This window comes from Pantherophis guttatus, chromosome 1 (genome assembly GCF_059756535.1).
Source record: "Pantherophis guttatus breed Tessera chromosome 1, ASM5975653v1, whole genome shotgun sequence".
Taxonomy (NCBI): Eukaryota; Metazoa; Chordata; class Lepidosauria; order Squamata; family Colubridae; genus Pantherophis; species Pantherophis guttatus.
The window spans coordinates 344,391,484-344,411,330 of NC_142063.1; the positions used below are offsets into that span (position 1 = coordinate 344,391,484).

The 19,847-nt window shown below is 43.4% G+C and overlaps 1 protein-coding gene across 2 annotated transcripts in view; it reads right to left on the reverse strand.

The window, feature by feature from the left end:
• Positions 1-11,416: 11,416 nt before the first annotated feature.
• Positions 11,417-19,847, reverse strand: part of DOC2B (double C2 domain beta) — a 174,315-nt gene continuing 165,884 nt past the window's right edge. For both annotated transcript variants that reach the window (XM_087883454.1, XM_060693248.2), the window contains 2 exons: positions 14,099-14,195; positions 11,417-12,364 (listed from right to left, as the gene is read on the reverse strand). In XM_087883454.1, coding sequence (XP_087739580.1) covers positions 12,228-12,364; positions 14,099-14,195 — 234 coding nt within the window. In that variant the 3' untranslated portion in view covers positions 11,417-12,227. The remainder of the gene's footprint in view (positions 12,365-14,098; positions 14,196-19,847) is intronic.

Genomic DNA, 19,847 nt, shown 5'->3' on the forward strand with positions numbered 1-19,847 from the left:
CCGAAGTTACGGCGGCGGTGAAAAAAGTGACTTGCGGCTGTTTTTCACAGCTGGAATCCTGCATCCAGTTTTTGGTTGCCACAGAATAAAAAAAAAAGATGTTGAGCCTTTGGGAGGAAAAAAGGTGCAGAGAAGAGCAACTAAGATGATTTAAAGGCCTGGAGATTTAAAACATATGAAGAACGGTTGCAAGAATTGGGATTGGCCAGTCTAGAGAAAAGAAGGATGGAGGGGGGGGGGTGGAAATATGGTGCCAATATTTGAGGGGCTGCCGCAAAGAAGATGGGAAGTCAACTTATTTTCCAAACCACCAGAAGGCAAGACAAGAAACAATGGATGGAAACTAATCAAAGAATAGAACAGAACAGAACAGAACAGAATAGAATAGAATCTTTATTGAGAATAGAATAGAATAGAATCTTTATATAGAATAGAATCTTTATTGAGAAGAGAATATAATAGAATATTGAGAATAGAATAGAATCTTTATTGAGAAGAGAAGAGAATCTTTATATAGAATAGAATAGAATAGAATCTTTATTGAGAATAGAATAGAATAGAATCTATATAGAATAGAATAAAATAGAATCTTTATTGAGAAGAGAAGAGAATAGAACAGAATAGAATAGAATAGAATAGAATCTTTATATAGAATAGAATAAAATAGAATCTTTATTGAGAATAGAATAGAATAGAATAGAATCTTTATTGAGAATAAGAATAGAATAGAATAGAATCTTTATTTAGAATAGAATAGAATAGATTCTTTATTAAGAATAGAATAGATTCTTTATTAAGAATAGAATAGAATAGAATCTTTAGAATAGAATAGAATCTTTATTGAGAATAGAATAGAATAGAATAGAATAGAATAGAATAGAATATTGAGAATAGAATAGAATAGAATCTTTATTTAGAATAGAATTTGAATTTGAATTTGAATAGAATAGAATAGAATAGAATAGAATAGAATAGAATAGAATAGAATAGAATAGAATAGAATAGAATAGAATATTGAGAATGGAATGGAATGGGAGAGGAGAGGGGAGGGGAGAAGAGAAGAGAAGAGAAGAGAAGAGAAGAGAAGAGAAGAGAAGAGAAGAGAGAAGAAGCAACCTGGAACTAAGACAGTGAGAACAATTAACCAGTGGAACTACTTGGCCATCAGAAGTTGTGAATGCTTCATCACTGAAGGTTTTCAAGAAGAGACCGGACTGCCATCTGTCAGAAATGGTGTAGGGCAGGAGTGTCTAACTCAATTTCATTGAGGGCCGCATCAGGGTTGTGTTTGACCTCAGAGGGCCGTGTGTGTGTGTGTGTGACCGGGCGGGGAGGGGGGGGCGTGGCCATGGTGGGCGTTTGACAGAGAAACTTATTTATTTATATTCTGCCTTCATTATTTTTACATAAATAACAAGGCTGTAAAGTTAGGGTCTCCTGCTTGAGTAGGGGGCTGGACTAGAAGTCCTCCAGAGTCCCCTTCCAGCCCTGTTTTGATTGATGGAATGCAGCCGGGGGTGGGCGGGGGGAAATCTGGCATTAACGCCACGAGAGTAATCATATTCCCTGTAATTAGCTACAATTAATGTCCATTAAATTTAAAAACATTTAATTTGCATCTCGGCTCTGGTCAACTCATTTGCACTGATTAAGTCTGCTTTATGAAGCATGACTGACACAAACATATGTGCGGCACACAAACCCCCCCCCCCACACACACACATACACAAAGACACACCCCAGACTTAATACTCAAAGGCTGAAGTTGTTTACGAGCAGGAAAGCTTTTTTCCCCATCCGCCTGAAACTAATTACAGGTAGTCCTCGATTTACGACCACAATCCGAGCCCGACGTTTCCGTGGCTAAGCAAAGGCTGTTGTTAAGTGAGTCTTGCCCCCCATTTTGCAAACTTTTTTTGGCCACAGTTGTGAAGCGAATCGCTGCCGTCGTTAAGTGAATCATGCAGTCGTTAAGCGAATCCGGCTTCACTTTCCGACTGTTTGTTGGAAGCCACCTGGAAAGTTATACAAATAGGGATCACACAACTCCGGGACACTAACCATCATAAATATGAGTCAGTTGCCCAAGCGTCCGTATTTTGATCACGTGAGCAAGGAGATGCTGCAGCGGTCGTAAGTGTGAAACATGGTAATAAGTCACTTTTCTCACTGCCGTCGTAACTTCAAGCGGTCACTGAATGGATTGTAAGCCGAGCACTGCCTGTATTTCAATAGCACTGATGGGACATGTTTCTCAGTTTTTCCAATACATGTAGTCTTCGACTTATGACCACAATTGAGCCTAACATTTCTGTTGTTCAGCGAGACAGTGTTTAATTTTAATTTTGCCCCATTTTACGACCTTTCTTGCCCCAGTCGTTAAGTGAATCAGTTGTAATACAGTTGTTAATTGAGTCCAGTTTCCCCGTTGACTTTGTCAGAAGATCGCAAACGGGGATCATGTGACACCAGGACGCTGCAACTGTCATAAATATGAGTCAGTTGCCACATCTCTGAATTTTGATCACATGACCACAGATGCTACAACGGTCGGGAGTGTGAAAAATGGTGATAAGTCACTATTTTCAGTGCCGTCGTAACTTCAAATGGTCACTAAAGGAACTGTTGTAAATTGAGGACTACCTGTAATTATTGTATATTATCTCCGTTGTGTGACACTGTTGATGTCACTTTTTTCACTGTGATGGTAACTACGAACGGTCGCTAAGCGAACTGTCCTCGATTTACAACAGTTCATTTAGTGACCAAGGTTACGACGACACAGAAAAAGGTGACTTATGACCGTTTTTCACCCTTACGACCATTGCAGCATCCCCAGGGTCACCTGATCAAAATTTCAGACTCTTGGCAACTGACTAGTATTTATGACGGTTGCGATCTGACAAGCCAAGTCCACGGGAAGCCCGATTCGCTTAACAACCAGGGTTCCTACTTACCAACTGCAGTGATTTCACTTAACAACAGTGGCAAGGAAGGTCGTAAAACGGGCCAAAACTCCCTTCACCGATGTGAGTTTTCACTGAGCAACAGAAATTTTGGGCTCAATTTTTTTTGGTCGTAAATCAAGGACTCCCTGTTATTTCGATGCCAGGCTAATGAATGGAGCAGATGGGGTATATATATATATTTTTCTGGTGCTGCAGATTTTGATGCATTCTGTCCATCCATCAAGGCCCTCCACCTTTTCCACCCAAAACTTTTTGATGAGCTCGTAAATCACATAAACCGGAGTTCAGGATTGTCAACCTGAGGTTTGTTGGGGTTTTGTGTGCAAAGCTGCTTTGAGATTTAGATGTCTTCTTTTGAGATCAGCACAATCTCGCCGGCAGCGGATGGGGCTTTGGAATTTAAATTAAAAAATAAATAAATAAATAAATAAATAAAGCAACATGGATTAGAGGAGCTACTGGCTGCAGCTTCAGAGTCCCAGCAAAATCCTTGGGAATATTGGATTGTCCGGCCTCGGAGTTAAATTAAAAAAGGGGACCGAAAAAATATGGTGGTTGTTATGGTACAAATCCTTTGTTTTTTGTAACAGGTTTAAAAGGTGGGGTGGTGTTAGTGGGATTAACGGGCAGGCAAAGGATGAATCCCTTCCTTGGGGAGGTTTAAATCGGGATTAGGGGCATCTGTGGGAGGGGGCGAAATTGTGAAGATGCAGCAGCCAGACAAATCAAAGCATCATCTCTTTTTTCTTTTCTCTTTCCTTTTCTTTCCTTTTCTCTTTCCTTTCCTTTTATTGCTTTCTTTTATTCTTTTCTTTTATTCTTTTAGTTTAATTTATTATTTTATTTAGTTTAGTTTAGTTTATTATTTTATTTAGTTTAGTATTTAGTTTATTATTTTATTTTTATTCACTGATTTAAAACATTTACATTATTCTTTTATTCTTTTAGCTTAGTTTATTGTATTTATTTTTATTTTATTATTTAGTTTTGTTTATTATCTTACTTATTTTATTTAGTTTTTTTATTTAGTTTAGTTTAGTTTAATTTAGTTTATTATTTTTATTCACTGATTTAAAATATTTACATTATTCTTTTATTTTATTATTTTATTTTACTTTATTATTTTATTTTATTATTTTTATTTTATTATTTAGTTTTGTTTATTTATTTTATTTAGTTTAGTTTAGTTTATTATTTTATTTTTATTCACTGATTTAAAACATTTACATTATTCTTTTAGTTTATTCTTTTATTTTACTTTATTACTTTATTTAGTTTATTTTATTATTTTATTTTATTTTATTTAGTTTAGCTTCTTATTTTATTTACTTTATTTTATTTAGTTGTTTAGTTTAGTTTATTATTTTATTTTTATTCACTGATTTAAAACATTTTACATTATTCTTTTACTTTATTATTTTAGTTTATTACTTTATTATTTTTATTTTATTTAGTTTAGGTTCTTATTTTACTTATTTTATTTTATTTAGTTGTTTAGTTTAGTTTATTATTTTATTTTTATTCACTGATTTAAAACATTTACCTTATTCTTTTACTTTATTCTTTTATTTTACTTTATTACTTTATTTAGTTTAGTTTATTATTTTATTTTATTTTATTTAGTTTAGCTTCTTATTTTATTTACTTTATTTTATTTAGTTGTTTAGTTTAGTTTATTATTTTATTTTTATTCACTGATTTAAAACATTTTACATTATTCTTTTACTTTATTATTTTAGTTTATTACTTTATTTTATCATTTTTATTTTATTTAGTTTAGGTTCTTATTTTACTTATTTTATTTAGTTGTTTAGTTTAGTTTATTATTTTATTTTTATTCACTGATTTAAAACACTTACCTTGTTCTTCATCGTCCAAGCAACTCTGTTGGGCAATCTCTTCATTATTTTATTTCTATCTATTTAAAACATTTATCTAGGGGCCCATCTTCTAAGCAATCCCACTTGGCAGTCAAAAGTCTTTTATCTTTTTATTATTTTATGATTATTTATTTTAAAACATTTATAGAGCAGCCCCCCTTCTAAGCAACTCGGCTGAACAGTCAAAGGGTTTTCTCTTTATTATTTTATTTTTATTTATTTGAAACATTTGCATAGCATTTATTTATGAATATCAGTGGCCCCGTGGTCGTGCCGTCCTTCTCTTGCAACCTTCCAACACAAGCAAATTCCATGGGGAAGCCAGATTCACTTAACAACCGTGTTTCTAACTTAACACTTGCCATGATTCATTTAACAACAGTGACAAGAAAGGTCATAAAATGGAGCAAAACCCACTTGACAACTGTCTTGCTTAGCTGAGCAATAGAAATTTTAGGCTCAATTGTGGTATTGTGCCCCCGCCTTCTCAGAGACCACCAAGGACCCCACAGTTGTCCTCCTCATCTCTACAAATCCCACTTCCTTACACTGATGATGTTACCTAGTTGGGTCATGAAACGTCTGCAAGAAAACAACCAGGCTCATAGAGCATCAAGGACCCTGCAGCCTTCCTCCTCTTCCCCCCTCCTCTTCCTCTCTGCAATCCCTACTCTCTTCTAAAACTGATAGCGTTACCTAGTTGGGTCATAAAACATCTGCAAAAAGCTAACTAGGTCGGTGATGGCAAACCTATGGCACGCGTGTCACAGCTGGCACGCAGAGCCTTCCCTGTGGGTATGTGAGCCGTTGCCCAGCTCAGCTCCACTGCGAACGCACGCCTCCCGCAGGCCAGCTGATATTCGGGATGCGCAGGTGGCGGGGCACATGCGGGAGAAGCGCAGGCATGCGAGGGGGGAGCGTGGGGTTAGGGTTAGGTGTGGCGTGCCCCCATGGCCTGTCTTTGGGCACAAGAGGCTCCCAGGAGACTCCCAGGAGTCTCCACACGGCCCGTTTTGGATGCCAGGTACATGCAGGGCCCGTGCGGAATCTGGGGAGGGTGAAAAACGGGCCTCCCGGAAGTTCCTGAAGTCTGGAAACAGGCCCATTTCTGGCCTCTGGAGGGCTCCGGAGCCCAGGAGAGGCCGTTTTCGCCCTCCTGGAGGCTCAAGGAAAACCTCTGGAGCCGGGGGGGTGGTGAAAACGTCCCTCCCGCCGTAGTGCAGGAGGCCAAGTAGGCCACACCCACCAATGGCCACACCCACCCAGCAATGCGTGGGAAGGCGTGAGGGGTGTGCGCATGCATCGGGGGGGGGCGCACGCATTGCATTATGGGTGCTTTTGGCACACAAAGAGAAAAAGGTTAGCCATCCCTGAACCAGGTTCTTAGAGCACCAAGGACCCCGCAGCCTTCCTCCTCTTCTCCGCCTCCCTGCAAGCCTGATGATGTTACCTAGTTGGGTCATAAAACATCTGTAAGAAAACAAGCAATTTGATTGGGGAAAAAAAATTGAAAACCAGGTTACAGCAAACCTGGGAAAAGTGCGGAAGGCTTTTCATTCCGCCAATCTGGTGGTTGTAGATAAACAGTGTTTTTCCAGTGTTCCAAATCAGCTGTTGACACCTTCGGTTCGGCTTCCCAAGAATTATTCATGGAATGCAAAAGGGGATTAAACTGAGCGTGCGGCACCTGTGAGCGTGATATGCCAAAATCTGCAAGGGGGCGGGGGTGTGGTGGGTTCGCTACCTCACAATTATGTGCTCACGCGTGTGACTTCTCGTGCTGCTAAATATTTCTAACATCGACACTCAAGAATTATCGAATCAGGTTCACATCCTTCAACCTTTGGGGCAAGCCATGAAGACGGTACAGTATTCGTATATACAGCGCAGGGATGAGATTCAGCCAGTTTGGACGAATCGGTATCTCCGACGATCAGCTGAGAGTGAACTGGTTCGCTCCGACAATCAGCCGGGTCTGCCCACACACCCCTGCGCTATACCGACTTATATTTCCTTTGTTTGAAGCCCAGCTGATTGGCGCGGGCCTCAGCTGTTTTACTCCCCGGGGCTGCAGTAGAAGGTAAGTTTTAGAGCCGTTTTCAGACACACTGTGCGCGCGCAGAGTGCCCGCTCAGCGACCAGTTGTTATACCGGTTGAATCCCACCACTGATACAGCGTATTATATAGGTAGTCCTTGGCTTACAACTGTTGGAAGAAATATCCACCCGGTTCAGTTCCAATCCGGAAGAATTGGAAAACAAAATGGAGGCTGATTGGAAAAGATGGTTTAATGACGAAGCAGAACCATATGGGTTTGTGGTTCTGGGCAGCTGACCACATGGAGTTGAGAGTTGAGGGGTTTGATACCTTCCCTTGGGCTTCGCACTTGAGCTTCCTGTTCCTGTGCAAGATGTAGTATTCTATTGGCTTTTATCAGACTCCCATGGGGTCATGTAAGGGTCATAGCTGGCTCTATAGGCAAAGTACAAATCCTAGGTGCGTGTCTGAGCTAAGTTTGGTTGGAAGTTTCTGAGGGTGAGGCAATACCGTTAGGAGATTGTGCAAATGTAGTGAGCTCTGTGCCTTCTGCTAAACGGTAGTGGGTTAATCCTATTGTGTCCTGAAGGATCGTGTCCTGTTTTTCTTTATCCCATCATCCTGGGGCTGAAGGTCTTTTGTTTTGTAGATAGGCTGGCCCAGTCTTTCTTAATGAGCACAAAATATCTGCTTCGGGTGGGGGGGAGTCTGCTTTCTGTCTTTAAAAAAACATGTTTCTTCATTTCTCATTTAGGGAAATATAATATTCTGCCTATTTTTTAATATTCCTCAAAATAGGAGGAGGTGGTGGCAACAACAGTTCCTTTAACGACTGTTCGAATTTACAGCACTCAAAAGAGTGACATAACTGGTCCTCGCACATACGACTGTGCAGCATCGGCACAGTCACGTGATCGAAATTCGAACACTTGGAAACTGGCGTGTACTTACAAAGGTTGCAATGTCACCTAATTTCCATTTGCAAACTTCTCAGCCTGCTCAAGGCTGACAAGCAAAGTCCAGAGGGAAGCCAGATTCATTTAACGTCTCTAGGATTCACTTAACGACTACAGCAATTCACGTGATCAAATTCAGACACTCGGCAACTGGCTCATAGATACGACGGTCAGTCGCAGTGTCCCGAGGGTCATGTGATCTCTTTTTGTGACCTTCCAACAAGCCAAGTCAATGAAGGGGAGGGAAGCCAGATTCACTTAACAACCGTGTTACTAACTTAACAATGGCAGCGATCCATTTAACGACTTTGGCAAGAAAGGTTGTAAAATGGGGCGAAACTCAACACTTAACCGCTGTCTCGCTTAACCACAGAAATTTTGGGCTCCGTGGTGGCCGTACGTCGAGGACTACCTGTCCTGGAGTACCTGCTAATAATTGCGGCAAAAAAAAAAAAAAGGTTGCAAAGTTAGGCGTGACTCACTTAACGACCGTCTCACTTCGCAACTGACATTGTGGTCGTAAGTCGAGGACTAGTTATACATTAGCACCTGAGGATGCCACGTTGGAACCACCAATCTGCAAAATGTTTTTTTTTCCCCCCAAAAAAAGAGATTTCAGGTTCGTAAGCTTTAACCAACTTGACGAACAATAAATAAATAAATAAAGACACATAAAACGATAGTGGAATACAAAATTTATGTCTGAAGTTGTAGTCAGGGCTGCCTTCAGCGGTGACCACGTTGTAGCAAAACATTTGGTATCAAACATTTAACAAGTTCTGTTGCATGACAACCACCCACTGGCATGCGATAATAAGGTATTTCGTTTAAATAGGCCTGTTATTTATATATTTATATGCTGTATAAGGATATAATCTATGTATAGGTCAGTTTATACAGAGTTTTTCGGGTGGGGAAACGAAAGGGTTTGATACAAAATGAAAGCGTCCACCACAGATCACGGGGAGAGGAGTAAAAACCCAGCCGGAGGAGAGGGGATTTACACAACGTGCAAACGAGGGACGTGAAGAAGGAGGCATCGCCCTGCCGGATTGAAATGGATCGGTTCCTACTTCCAAGCAGAAATAACGGGTTTTCTTTGTTCCTGTGCAAAGTTTAAAATGTCAATTCTACGTCGGGAAAAATTCAGAATGGGAAACTTTTTGCTCTCAAGCATTGAAATAGGATTCGAAGATTGTGTTTCTCAACTTCTGTCAGCGTTAAGATGGGCGGACTTCAGCTCCCAGAATTCCCCAGCTAACATGCTTTAAAATGGCTGAACTTCAATTCCCAGAATTCCCCAGCCAGCATATTTTAACATGGGAGGACTTCCACTCCCAGAATTCCTCAGCTAACATGCTTTAAAATGGCTGGACTTCAACTCCCAGAATTCCCCAGCCAGCATATTTTAACATGGGTGGACTTCTAGAATTCCCCAGCCAGCATATTTTAACATGGGAGGACTTTCACTCCCAGAATTCCTCAGCTAACATGCTTTAAAATGGCTGAACTTCAACTCCCAGAATTCCTCAGCCAGCATATTTTAACATGGGTGGACTTTCACTCCCAGAATTCCTCAGCCAACATGCTTTAAAATTGCTGAACTTCAACTCCCAGAATTCCCCAGCCAGCATATTTCAACATGGGAGGACTTCCACTCCCAGAATTCCTCAGCTAACATGCTTTAAAATGGCTGAACTTCAACTCCCAGAATTCCCCACCCAGCATATTTTAACATGGGAGGACTTCCACTCCCAGAATTCCTCAGCTAACATGCTTTAAAATGGCTGGACTTCAACTCCCAGAATTCCCCCGCCAGCCATGTTCTAAGATGGCGAATGTTTATGGAGATTTGCAATCTTGGCTGCCCCGAAAAGAGCTTCATTCCACAAGGCAACTGGGCTTTCGTTGTTTGACCTTGAAGACATTTCACTTCTCATCCAAGGAGCTTCTTCGGTTCTTAAGAAGTTTTTTGGGATGAGAAGCGAAATGTTTTCAAGGACAAAAAACCAAGGATGTCCAGTTGCCTTTCGGAAAAGCCTGTTTGGATTACGATGGGTGGACTTCAGCTCCCAGAATTCCCCAGCTAGCCTGTTTTAAGATGGGTGGACTTCAACTCCCAGAATTCCCCAGCTAGCCTGTTTTAAGATTGGTGGACTTCCACTCCCAGAGTTCTCCAGTCAGAATTCCCAGAATTTCCTGACAGTAAGATTCAGAGGTGGACGGCACATGAATTAACAACCGGTTTGCCCCAGCACTGAAAATGCGCGCACCTGCCTTTGCGCATATGCTTTACTCTTGCGCACACACGCATGCATGCAGCTTAAAAAATGCGGCTAAATAGGATGACAGGTCACAACTACCACCTGAACCGGCAGCAGCCCATCACAGGTAGAAACAATTAATCAGTGGAACTACTTGCCTCCAGAAGTTGTGAATGCTCCAACACTGGAAGTTTTTAAGAAGAGACTGGGACAACTATTTAAAATGGTACAGGGTGTCCTGCCTGAGCAGGGGGTTGGACTAGAAGACCTCCAAGGTCCCTTCCAACTCTGTTATTCTATTCCAGTGGTGGCAAACCTTTTATTCACCGTGTGCCGAACAGGTATTTGCTTCGCGAGCACCCGTGCTATCCGTGCTAACGCGCAGATCCTTCCCTGTGCGTTGTGTGCACAACCGCACCATCTGCTCCTGCTCACAGTTTCCATGCGTGCAATGCACCCGTGCGAACATCATCTATGCATGCATGCATTGCACGGAAGGACTTATGCACATGTACAAACGTGCACACATGCGCAGGAGAGCTCCGAAGACCAGCTGGGTCCCCTGAATTGCGCGCATGTGCACCGGAAGTCCGAACACCAGCTGGGGCCCATGCGCATGCACAGCTGCAGGTGAGTTAGGTTGACAGCTCCAGTGCCCGGAAAGATGGCTCTGCGTGCCACTTCGGGCGCACGTGCCATACGTTCGCCATCACGGTTCTAGTCTAACTCCCCAAATTCCGTAGATCAGTGATGGCTAACCTTTTTGCCGTCGCGTGCCAAAAGCGGGAAGAGCCCGGGGGGGTCGTGCATGCGCATGCCCCCACCCAGAATTCAATGTGCCCCACCCCCTGTGCATGCATGTGTGACTCCTCTATGCTCCTCCCACTTTTGATATGTGATGGCCCGGTAGGCCTGTTTTTTCACCCTCCCCAGGCTCCAGAGCCTTTCTTGGAGCCTGGGGAGGGCAAAAACGGCTTTCCCCACACACCCCCGGAAGCCGGAAATGGCCCGTTTCCCGACTTCCGGTGGGCCCAGAAGGCCCGAAAATCAGCTGGCTAGTGCGCGCATGCACACTGGAGCTGAGCCAGGGCAAAGCTCGGGTGCCCACAGATATGTCTCTTATCACGGCCCGAGATAGTATGCTTAACTGTCTCGTTTAGCAACCAAAATATGGGGTTCCGTTGTGGTCGTAAGCCGAGGACTGCCGTATTTTGAACGGATGAGAAATTTTGAGCTGCTCTTTTTAGAATTTTGCATTGTTTTTTTTTTGGTAAATTAGAGGTAAAGCCGAAGAAACACAAAAACGCTATTCGGGGGTGTACAATGAGTAATTAGTTACACAGCCCTTTGTGGTTTTGTACAGATTGTCTGGAAGGGCAGCTAAAACACTAGGGACGCCAAAAGTACAGCAAACTTTCATTGCACAACCAGACACACATGTATACATGCGCACATACACATACACGCAGCAGGCACGCAAACCAAGAACTAAAATCACCGTAAACGTTAAACGCAGGAAAAGACCCTGCTCCAAATTATCCACCCGCCAAAAATGCAATCCAGAGCATTTTCTAGTAGAGTAGGAATATCCAACATTAGCAACATTAAGATCTGTGGACTTCAATTCCCAGAATTCCCCAGCCAGCCATTTATGGCTGGCTGGGGAATTCTGGGAGTTGAAGTCCACAGGTCTTAAAAGCTGCCAAAATTGGACATCTCTGTTTTAGAGACTTAGTAAACCTGTTGAAACGTATTTAGAGGCTGACTTTTCAAGCCTGAAATTCAGAATATTCATATAAATCACCACTGTAATACATGCAGGGTAACTTTTCCCCAAACGCACACACTCTTGTCACACGTACACACAAACACACACGGGGTTCAAGGCATCCCAGAAAAAAAAAAAAAAAAACCCTCTAGCACGGATTTGCCAAACGACCAAGAAACCAAACCACTTCGGATTGGAGTCGCCGGAAAATGAGCCATGCCCCTTGCCCAGCCCGTTTCTCCCCTCCGCACCCGGGAGGCCCTAAATGAATCGTGTGCGGTCAAGCAACCCACAATCCGCAGCCAGCGGTCTCTTCTGACGTTTGTCGATCCCGGGTTCGAGATCTTGACAGTCAGTCGCTAAGAAGAGCTCCCGGTAATTCGTTGGTAAGCGTGTGCCACCGTTCGATTTTCTTATCCTTGTTTTTTAAGCAGTCAAACCAGTGCTTCAGACGATCCCCTTTGGCGTTGATACCCAGAACTACGCCACCTGAATGCACAAAGGGATGGAACAGAAGGAAACAAGTAACCAGGATAATCAAGGAAAGTCAGTTTGGTCTAGTGGTTAAGGCACCAGGCTAGAAACCAGGAGACGGTGAGTTCTAGTCCCGCCTTAGCTATAAATGCCAGTTGGAAGACTTTGGGCAAATCACCAGGAGATGGTGAGTTCTAGTTCCGTTTTAGGCATGAAAGCCAGTTGGATGACTATGGGCCCGTAACCAGGAGACGGTGAGTTCTAGTCCCGTCTTAGGCATGAAAGCCAGCTGGGTGACTTTGGGCCAATCACCAGGAGACGGTGAGTTCTAGTCCCGTTTTAGGCATGAAAGCCAGTTGGATGACTATGGGCCCGTAACCAGGAGACGGTGAGTTCTAGTCCCGTTTAAGGCATGAAAGCCAGTTGGAAGACTTTGGGCAAATCACCAGGAGACGGTGAGTTCTAGTCCCGTTTTAGGCATGAAAACCAGTTGGATGACTTTGGGCCCGTAACCAGGAGACGGTGAGTTCTAGTCCCGTCTTAGGCATGAAAGCCAGCTGGGTGACTTTGGGCCAATCACCAGGAGACGGTGAGTTCTAGTCCCGTTTTAGGCATGAAAGCCAGTTGGATGACTATGGGCCCGTAACCAGGAGACGGTGAGTTCTAGTCCCGTTTAAGGCATGAAAGCCAGTTGGAAGACTTTGGGCAAATCACCAGGAGACGGTGAGTTCTAGTCCCGTTTTAGGCATGAAAACCAGTTGGATGACTTTGGGCCCGTAACCAGGAGACGGTGAGTTCTAGTCCCGTCTTAGGCATGAAAGCCAGTTGGAAGACTTTGGGCAAATCACCAGGAGACGGTGAGTTCTAGTCCCGTTTTAGGCATGAAAACCAGTTGGAAGACTTTGGGCCCGTAACCAGGAGACGGTGAGTTCTAGTTCCGTCTTAGGCATGAAAGCCAGCTGGGTGACTTTGGGCCAATCACCAGGAGACGGTGAGTTCTAGTCCCGTTTTAGGCATGAAAGCCAGTTGGAAGACTTTGGGCAAATCACCAGGAGACGGTGAGTTCTAGTCCCGTTTTAGGCATGAAAACCAGTTGGAAGACTTTGGGCCCGTAACCAGGAGACGGTGAGATCTAGTTCCGTCTTAGGCATGAAAGCCAGCTGGGTGACTTTGGGCCAATCACCAGGAGACGGTGAGTTCTAGTCCCGTTTTAGGCATGAAAACCAGTTGGATGACTTTGGGCCCGTAACCAGGAGATGGTGAGTTCTAGTCCTGCCTTAGGCATGAAAGCCAGTTGGAAGACTTTGGGCCAGTCCCTCTCTTTCTCTCAGCCTAACCCACCTCACAGGGTGGTTGTGGGACAATAGGAGGAGGGAAGGTGTACTGGATATGTTTTGTTGCCTTCAGTTATTTGTAAAAATATTAAAGGTAGGATATAAACAAGTAAATAAATAAATAAAATGAGAGTTCCACAATCTCGTAGGATCATACATGTCTTAATAGATGCTGGCTGGGGGATTCTGGGAGCGGAAGTCCACCAACCTTAAACCTGCCAAGATTGGGAAACTCTGGCCTAACTGAATCATAATTGATATTGGGTGGATTTAAGAAGGGATTTGAAACATGGCTGAGTGTGTAATGATGATGGAATCAGTGTCAATGAGAATTTGTTCGATTCACTGCAAAATAACGCTGTGAGAACCCAGAGTTCCAATCCTGGGCCCCCTCCCATCCAATACCCAGATTTACCAATAAAATCGTTGGATTTGCCAATGTCATAGTCCCAGACTGTCACCTCCAAGGTCTTCTTGGTCAAATCGCCATGCTTTATCTCATACAAAAATTCCTGCAAAAAAGGAATTTAGAAAGGAGGAAAATTATTCAGTTCATCATTGAATAGTAAACCTGTACTAGAAACGAGCAAGTCTCTGGTGAACAATGAACAATGATGCTTTTTAAACAATGATGTGAGCTTTGGTCATCCACAACCAGAATGCAGAACTGAGTTGGCAGGGACCTCGGAGGTCTTCTAGTCAAACGCCCTGCTCAAGCAGGAGACCATTCCAGACAAAGCCTCCAGGGATGGAGCAGCCACAGCTTCTAGAGGCAAGTTGTCCCACTGACTAATTCTTCTAAGTGTCAGGAAATCGTTGTGTCTTCCCTTTCTTTTATGGTATCTTGAGAGATGAGAGATGGAGAGAGGGATAGAAATGTAGATGATAGATAGTAGACAGATGGAGAGATGAGGATGGAGAGAGATGTGGATGGAGAGATGGATAGAGTGATGGGTGGGTAGATTAGATAGATAGATAGATAGATAGATAGATAGATAGATAGATAGATAGATAGATAGATAGACAGATAGATAGATAGATGATAGATAGAAAGGAAGGAGGATGGATGGATGGATGGATGGATGGATAGATAGATAAAGATAGATAGAAAGAAAGAAGGAAGGATGGATGGATAGATAGAAAGATAGATAGAAAAAGAAGAAAGGATGGATGGAAAGAAAGAAAGATGGATAGATAGAAAGATAGATAGAAAGAAGGAAGGATGGATGGATAGAAAGGTAGGTAGGTAGGTGGATAGGTAGGTAGGTAGGTAGATAGGTAGAAGAATGGATGGATGAATGGATAGATAGAAAGATAGATTATAGATAGATAGATAGATAGATAGATAGATAGATAGATAGATAGATAGATAAATAGATAGATAGAAGGATGGATGGATGGATAGATAGAAAGATAGATAGATGACAGATAGAAAGATAGAAAGAAAGAAGGAAGGATGGATGGATGGAAAGAAAGATGGATAGATAGGTAGATAGATAGAAAGATAGAAAGAAAGAAGAAAGGATGGATGGATAGAAAGATGGATATATAGATAGGTAGGTAGGTAGATAGATAGATGGAAAGAAAGAAAGATGGATAGATAGAAAGATAGATAGAAAGAAGGAAGGATGGATGGATGGATAGAAAGGTAGGTAGGTAGGTAGGTAGGTAGATGGGTAGAAGAATGGATGGATGAATGGATAGATAGAAAGATAGATTATAGATAGATAGATAGATAGATAGAAAGAAGGATGGATGGATGGATGGATAGATAGATAGAAAGATAGATAGATAGATGATAGATAGATAGAAAGATAGAAAGAGAAGGAAGGATGGATGGATGGATGGATGGATGGAAAGAAAGATGGATGGATAGATAGGTAGATAGAAAGATAGAAAGAAAGAGAAAGAAGGAAGGATGGATGGATAGAAAGATATATATATATATAGATAGGTAGGTAGGTAGATAGAAAGAAGGATGGATAGATAGATAGATAGATAGATAGATAGATAGATAGATGGATGGATGGAAGGAAGGAAGGATGGATAGATAGATAGATAGATAGATAGATAGATATACCCTGTTTTCCCCAAAATAAGACATTCCCTGATAATAAGCCCAATCGGGCTTTTGAGTGCACAGGCAATAAGTCCAAGTGCTTATTTCAGGGTTCAAAAAAAAATATGACAGGGTCTTATTTTCAGGGAAACACAGTAATACAAAGGCTAAGTAGTACAGATAGTCCTCAACTTACAACAGTTCATTTAGTGACCGTTTGACGTTATAACAGCACTGAAAAAAAGTGACTTATGACCGTTTTTCACACTTACGACCATTGCAGCATCCCCCATGGTCACATGATCAAAATTCGGACACTTGGCAGTTGACTCGTATTTGTGACCGTTGCAGGGTATCCCAGGGTCATGGGATCCCCTTTTGGGACCTCCTGACAAGGAAAGTCAATGGGAAAGCCAGATTCACTTAACAACCGTGTTACTAACTTAACAACTGAAGTGATTTACTCATCAACTGTAGCAAGAAAGGTTGCAAAATAGAGAAAAACCCACTTTAGAACTGTCTCGCTTAGCAACAGAAATGTTGGGCTCAATTGTGGTCGTAAGCCTAGGACTCTACATTTTATTTAAGTCCATTTTTGCTATAAGCTGCTGTGGCCTAGAGGTGGAGCTCTTCCCTCACAATCAGGAGGTTGTGAGTTCAATCCTAGGTAGAGGCAGGAGGTTGGACTAACTGCTCTGTTAATTTGTAAACTGTTGTAATTTTATGCAATAGTAGCTGTAGTATTCAGCCAGTAGATGGCAGTGTTTACAACTTTGGATCTATGGGATATATACTCTATATCCGTGATGGCGAACTTATGGCACATGTGCCACAGATGGCACGCGGAGCCATATCTGTGGGCATGCGAGCGTTGCCCTAGTTCAGCTCCAGCTGCCCACCAGAAGTTGGGAAATGGGCTGTTTCCGGCCTCTGGAGGGCCTCTGGGAAGGTGGGGAAGACTGTTTTTGCCCTCCCCAGGCTCCTAGAAAGCCTCTGGAGCCTGGAGAGAGCAAAAAACAGGTCTTCCAGTCCTACCAGAAGTTGGGAAACAGGGCGTTTCTCGCCTCCAGAGGGCCTCTTGTGGGGGAAAGGCTGTTTTCGCCCTCCACAGGTTCTTAGAAAGTCTCTGGAGCCTGGGGAGGGCGAAAAATGGGTCTACCTGGCCCATCGTGCCATTGCGTGCCACAAACGGGAGGAGCGCGGGGGGCGCATTGAATTATGGGTGTGGGCACATGCACGTGACCCCCCACACAACCCCCACTTCTGGCACGCGACAGCAAGAAGGTTAACCATCACTGCTCTATATTCTTTTGTACTAAGTAGACTTGTTTCCTTTTACAGTTGAGCAGTTAAGCAGTAAAGCACATGGTGACTGTACTCTTTGTTTGGTCTGCGGTGCTACATATGAAACAGAATTTCTAACAAAAACATCGGGTGGTTTGGGGATGCAAGAGTCCAAGCCAGTGGTGGCTTGTCCCAGGTTCGGACCGGTTTGCAAGAACTGGTACTAAAACCAGTGGGAGGCTCCGCCCACCGCCCCGGATGTCGTCATAGGCGATCTGCGCATGTGCGATCCCGTTGCGAACTGGTAGTAAAGGTAAGTAGAACCCACCCCTGATCCAAGCATGGTTAACTCAAAGGTCCTCATTAATAAACACAAACTAAATTTGTTGGAAAATAGTTTAGCCACACTTGACAATTTAAAAGCAACACTCCCTTCCAGGAACATCTTGAAGTAAAAATATTTTAGCTAATTAGAGGATTGTTGCCCAATTGTGGTAACTTTTAAGCATCCTTAGTCCTTGAAACTCGCAATGGCGTCTACTGGTGTGTGTTTGTGTCTTTGTGTCCTATCTTCTTGCCTGCTTGTGCGCATGCTCTCGTTTCCAGGGCGCCTAGTATTTTGATTTCTGGCGCGCATATGCGTGCGAAAACCAGCTGGCTGGTGTGAATGCGCACGTAGAGAAGATGTTCTTCTGATTTCCAGCTTGTACATGCTCACCCGCCAGCTGGTCTGCGCACACGCACACACACCAGAAACTGGAAAATGATTTTCCCGGCGCACGCACCAGGGGTGGGTTCTAAATTTTTTTTACTACCGGTTCTGTGGGTGTGGCTTATTTTGTGGGTGTGGCTTATTTTGTGGGCGTGGCTTGGTGGGGGGGAGTAATGTGACTGGGTGGACGTGGCCAACTAAAAGCATTTTTTCTACAACCTTAAGAGGTTGCAGGAAAAAATGCTTTTAAAAGCCTCTGACGATCCCAGCTGAGCCGCGCGATCATCAGAGGCTTTTTTTTTTTACTTTTAAAAACATTGTTTCGGCCAAAGAGGTTGTAGAAAAAATGCTTTTAAAAGTTAAAAAAAAAAAAGACTCTGATGAGGTGGGCAGGGTAAGCGAGCAGCGCCCGGGCCGGGGACCGGATCGGGGGCGTGGCTAGCCAATGTTATCACCGGTTCTCCGAACTACGACAAATTTTTACTATCGGTTCTTGCGAACCGGTGCGAACCGGGAGCAAACCACCACTGGCATGCAACCAGCTGCTCTTCATTCATGCATGCACGCCAGAAACCAGAAGACCAGGCGCACGCCAAGTAGCTACTGTTCCGGTTTCCGGCACACGCACGCACGTGCGCTTCTGTTTCGGCACTCGGTGCCGAAAAGGTTCACCAACACTGTCCTAGCCTGCTTGGACAACCCCCCCCCCTCACGACCTGACACTTCTGATGCGTTCACGCTTAACTGCGTCTCAAACATACGTCCACAGGGTTTTTTTTAAAAAAAAAAACGAAACACGGATCTATGGAATCTAATCTGTTGCCATTGAGATTTGTTTAAACTCTGCACGACGTGGGTGCGGTTTTTTTTTTTTTTAAATAATATTTTCCAATTTGCCGGTGTGATGGCAATACCAGGTTGCCTCACAGACAGGCATCCTTCGCACGGATTTTTTTTATACAGAACATTTTAATCATCCCTTTCGCGGGTGTTTGTCTTTTCGCAGCTCCTTTTTTCCCGCCCCGCACCCCCGAATAGGCGCTGTTTCAATTAGCAAGCGACACTGCAAAATTCGGAGGTCTGCGTTTTGGAAAATCAGCTTTGCTTCACCTGTGATTGGCTTGAAAGTGTGAAATGAGATTAGCCTGCATTTAAATGTGAACGAAACCAATTTTTTTCCCCCCACCCAGGATTTGAGGTTCTGGATGGTACAAATCTAAGCAAGGAGGCTATTCCAGGCAAAAGTCTTGTTTCTTTGCAAAAATTGATTTTGAGAGGGGCTGGATCCAGATTTCAATATTTATGCCTGAGCTTCAATTAGGAACCGTGCCTGGTGTTCAAATGATTTTGAGTTAAAAGGGGAAGGCATCTAAGAGAATACCCAGGTCCCCAAACACGACAAATCCTCTGAAGTGAACTCAAAAGATTCCTTTAATTAGGAACGCCGGCAGCCCCGGCAAAAAGTTTCTCTCTCACCGCAGGCTAACAAGTCCGTCCGGCAGGGAGATGAATAATTGTCTGCCACATCTATTCATCTCTGCCCCCTGCCTTTTATCCTCAGAGCAAGGGTGGGGCTTGGCTAGTAGCGGTGGCTCTTCCATCCCGAGGACCGGCCCATAGATTTCCACTGCTCTCCTCTCCTCTGCCTTCTGTGCATCCAAGCGTCAGGCACTGGACCCAGCTGTTCCTCCTCCTCCTCATCAGCCGCCTCCAGACCTGGGGCTGTTGACTCTCCATCTGAGGGCTGACAGACGGCCCAGGCTCCGTCTCTGTCTCTCTCTCTCTCTCTGCCAGCTCCAATCCCTCTTTCCCCTCGGAGCTCTCAGGTTGCCTTGATACTGGTCCTGACTCCCATGCCGCCTCCTCATCTGATTCAGGTGTTTTTTTTTTTTTTTTAATTTGATTTATATGCCGCCCTTCTCCGGAGACTCAGGGCGGCTTACAATGCGTTAAGCAATAGCCTACATCCTTTTGTATATTTATACAAAGTCAACTTATTGCCCCCACAAACTGGGTCCTCAGGTGTTGGCGGGGCCAGCGGCCCACAGGCCACAATAATAATAATAATAATAATAATAATAATAATAATAATAATAATAATAATAATAA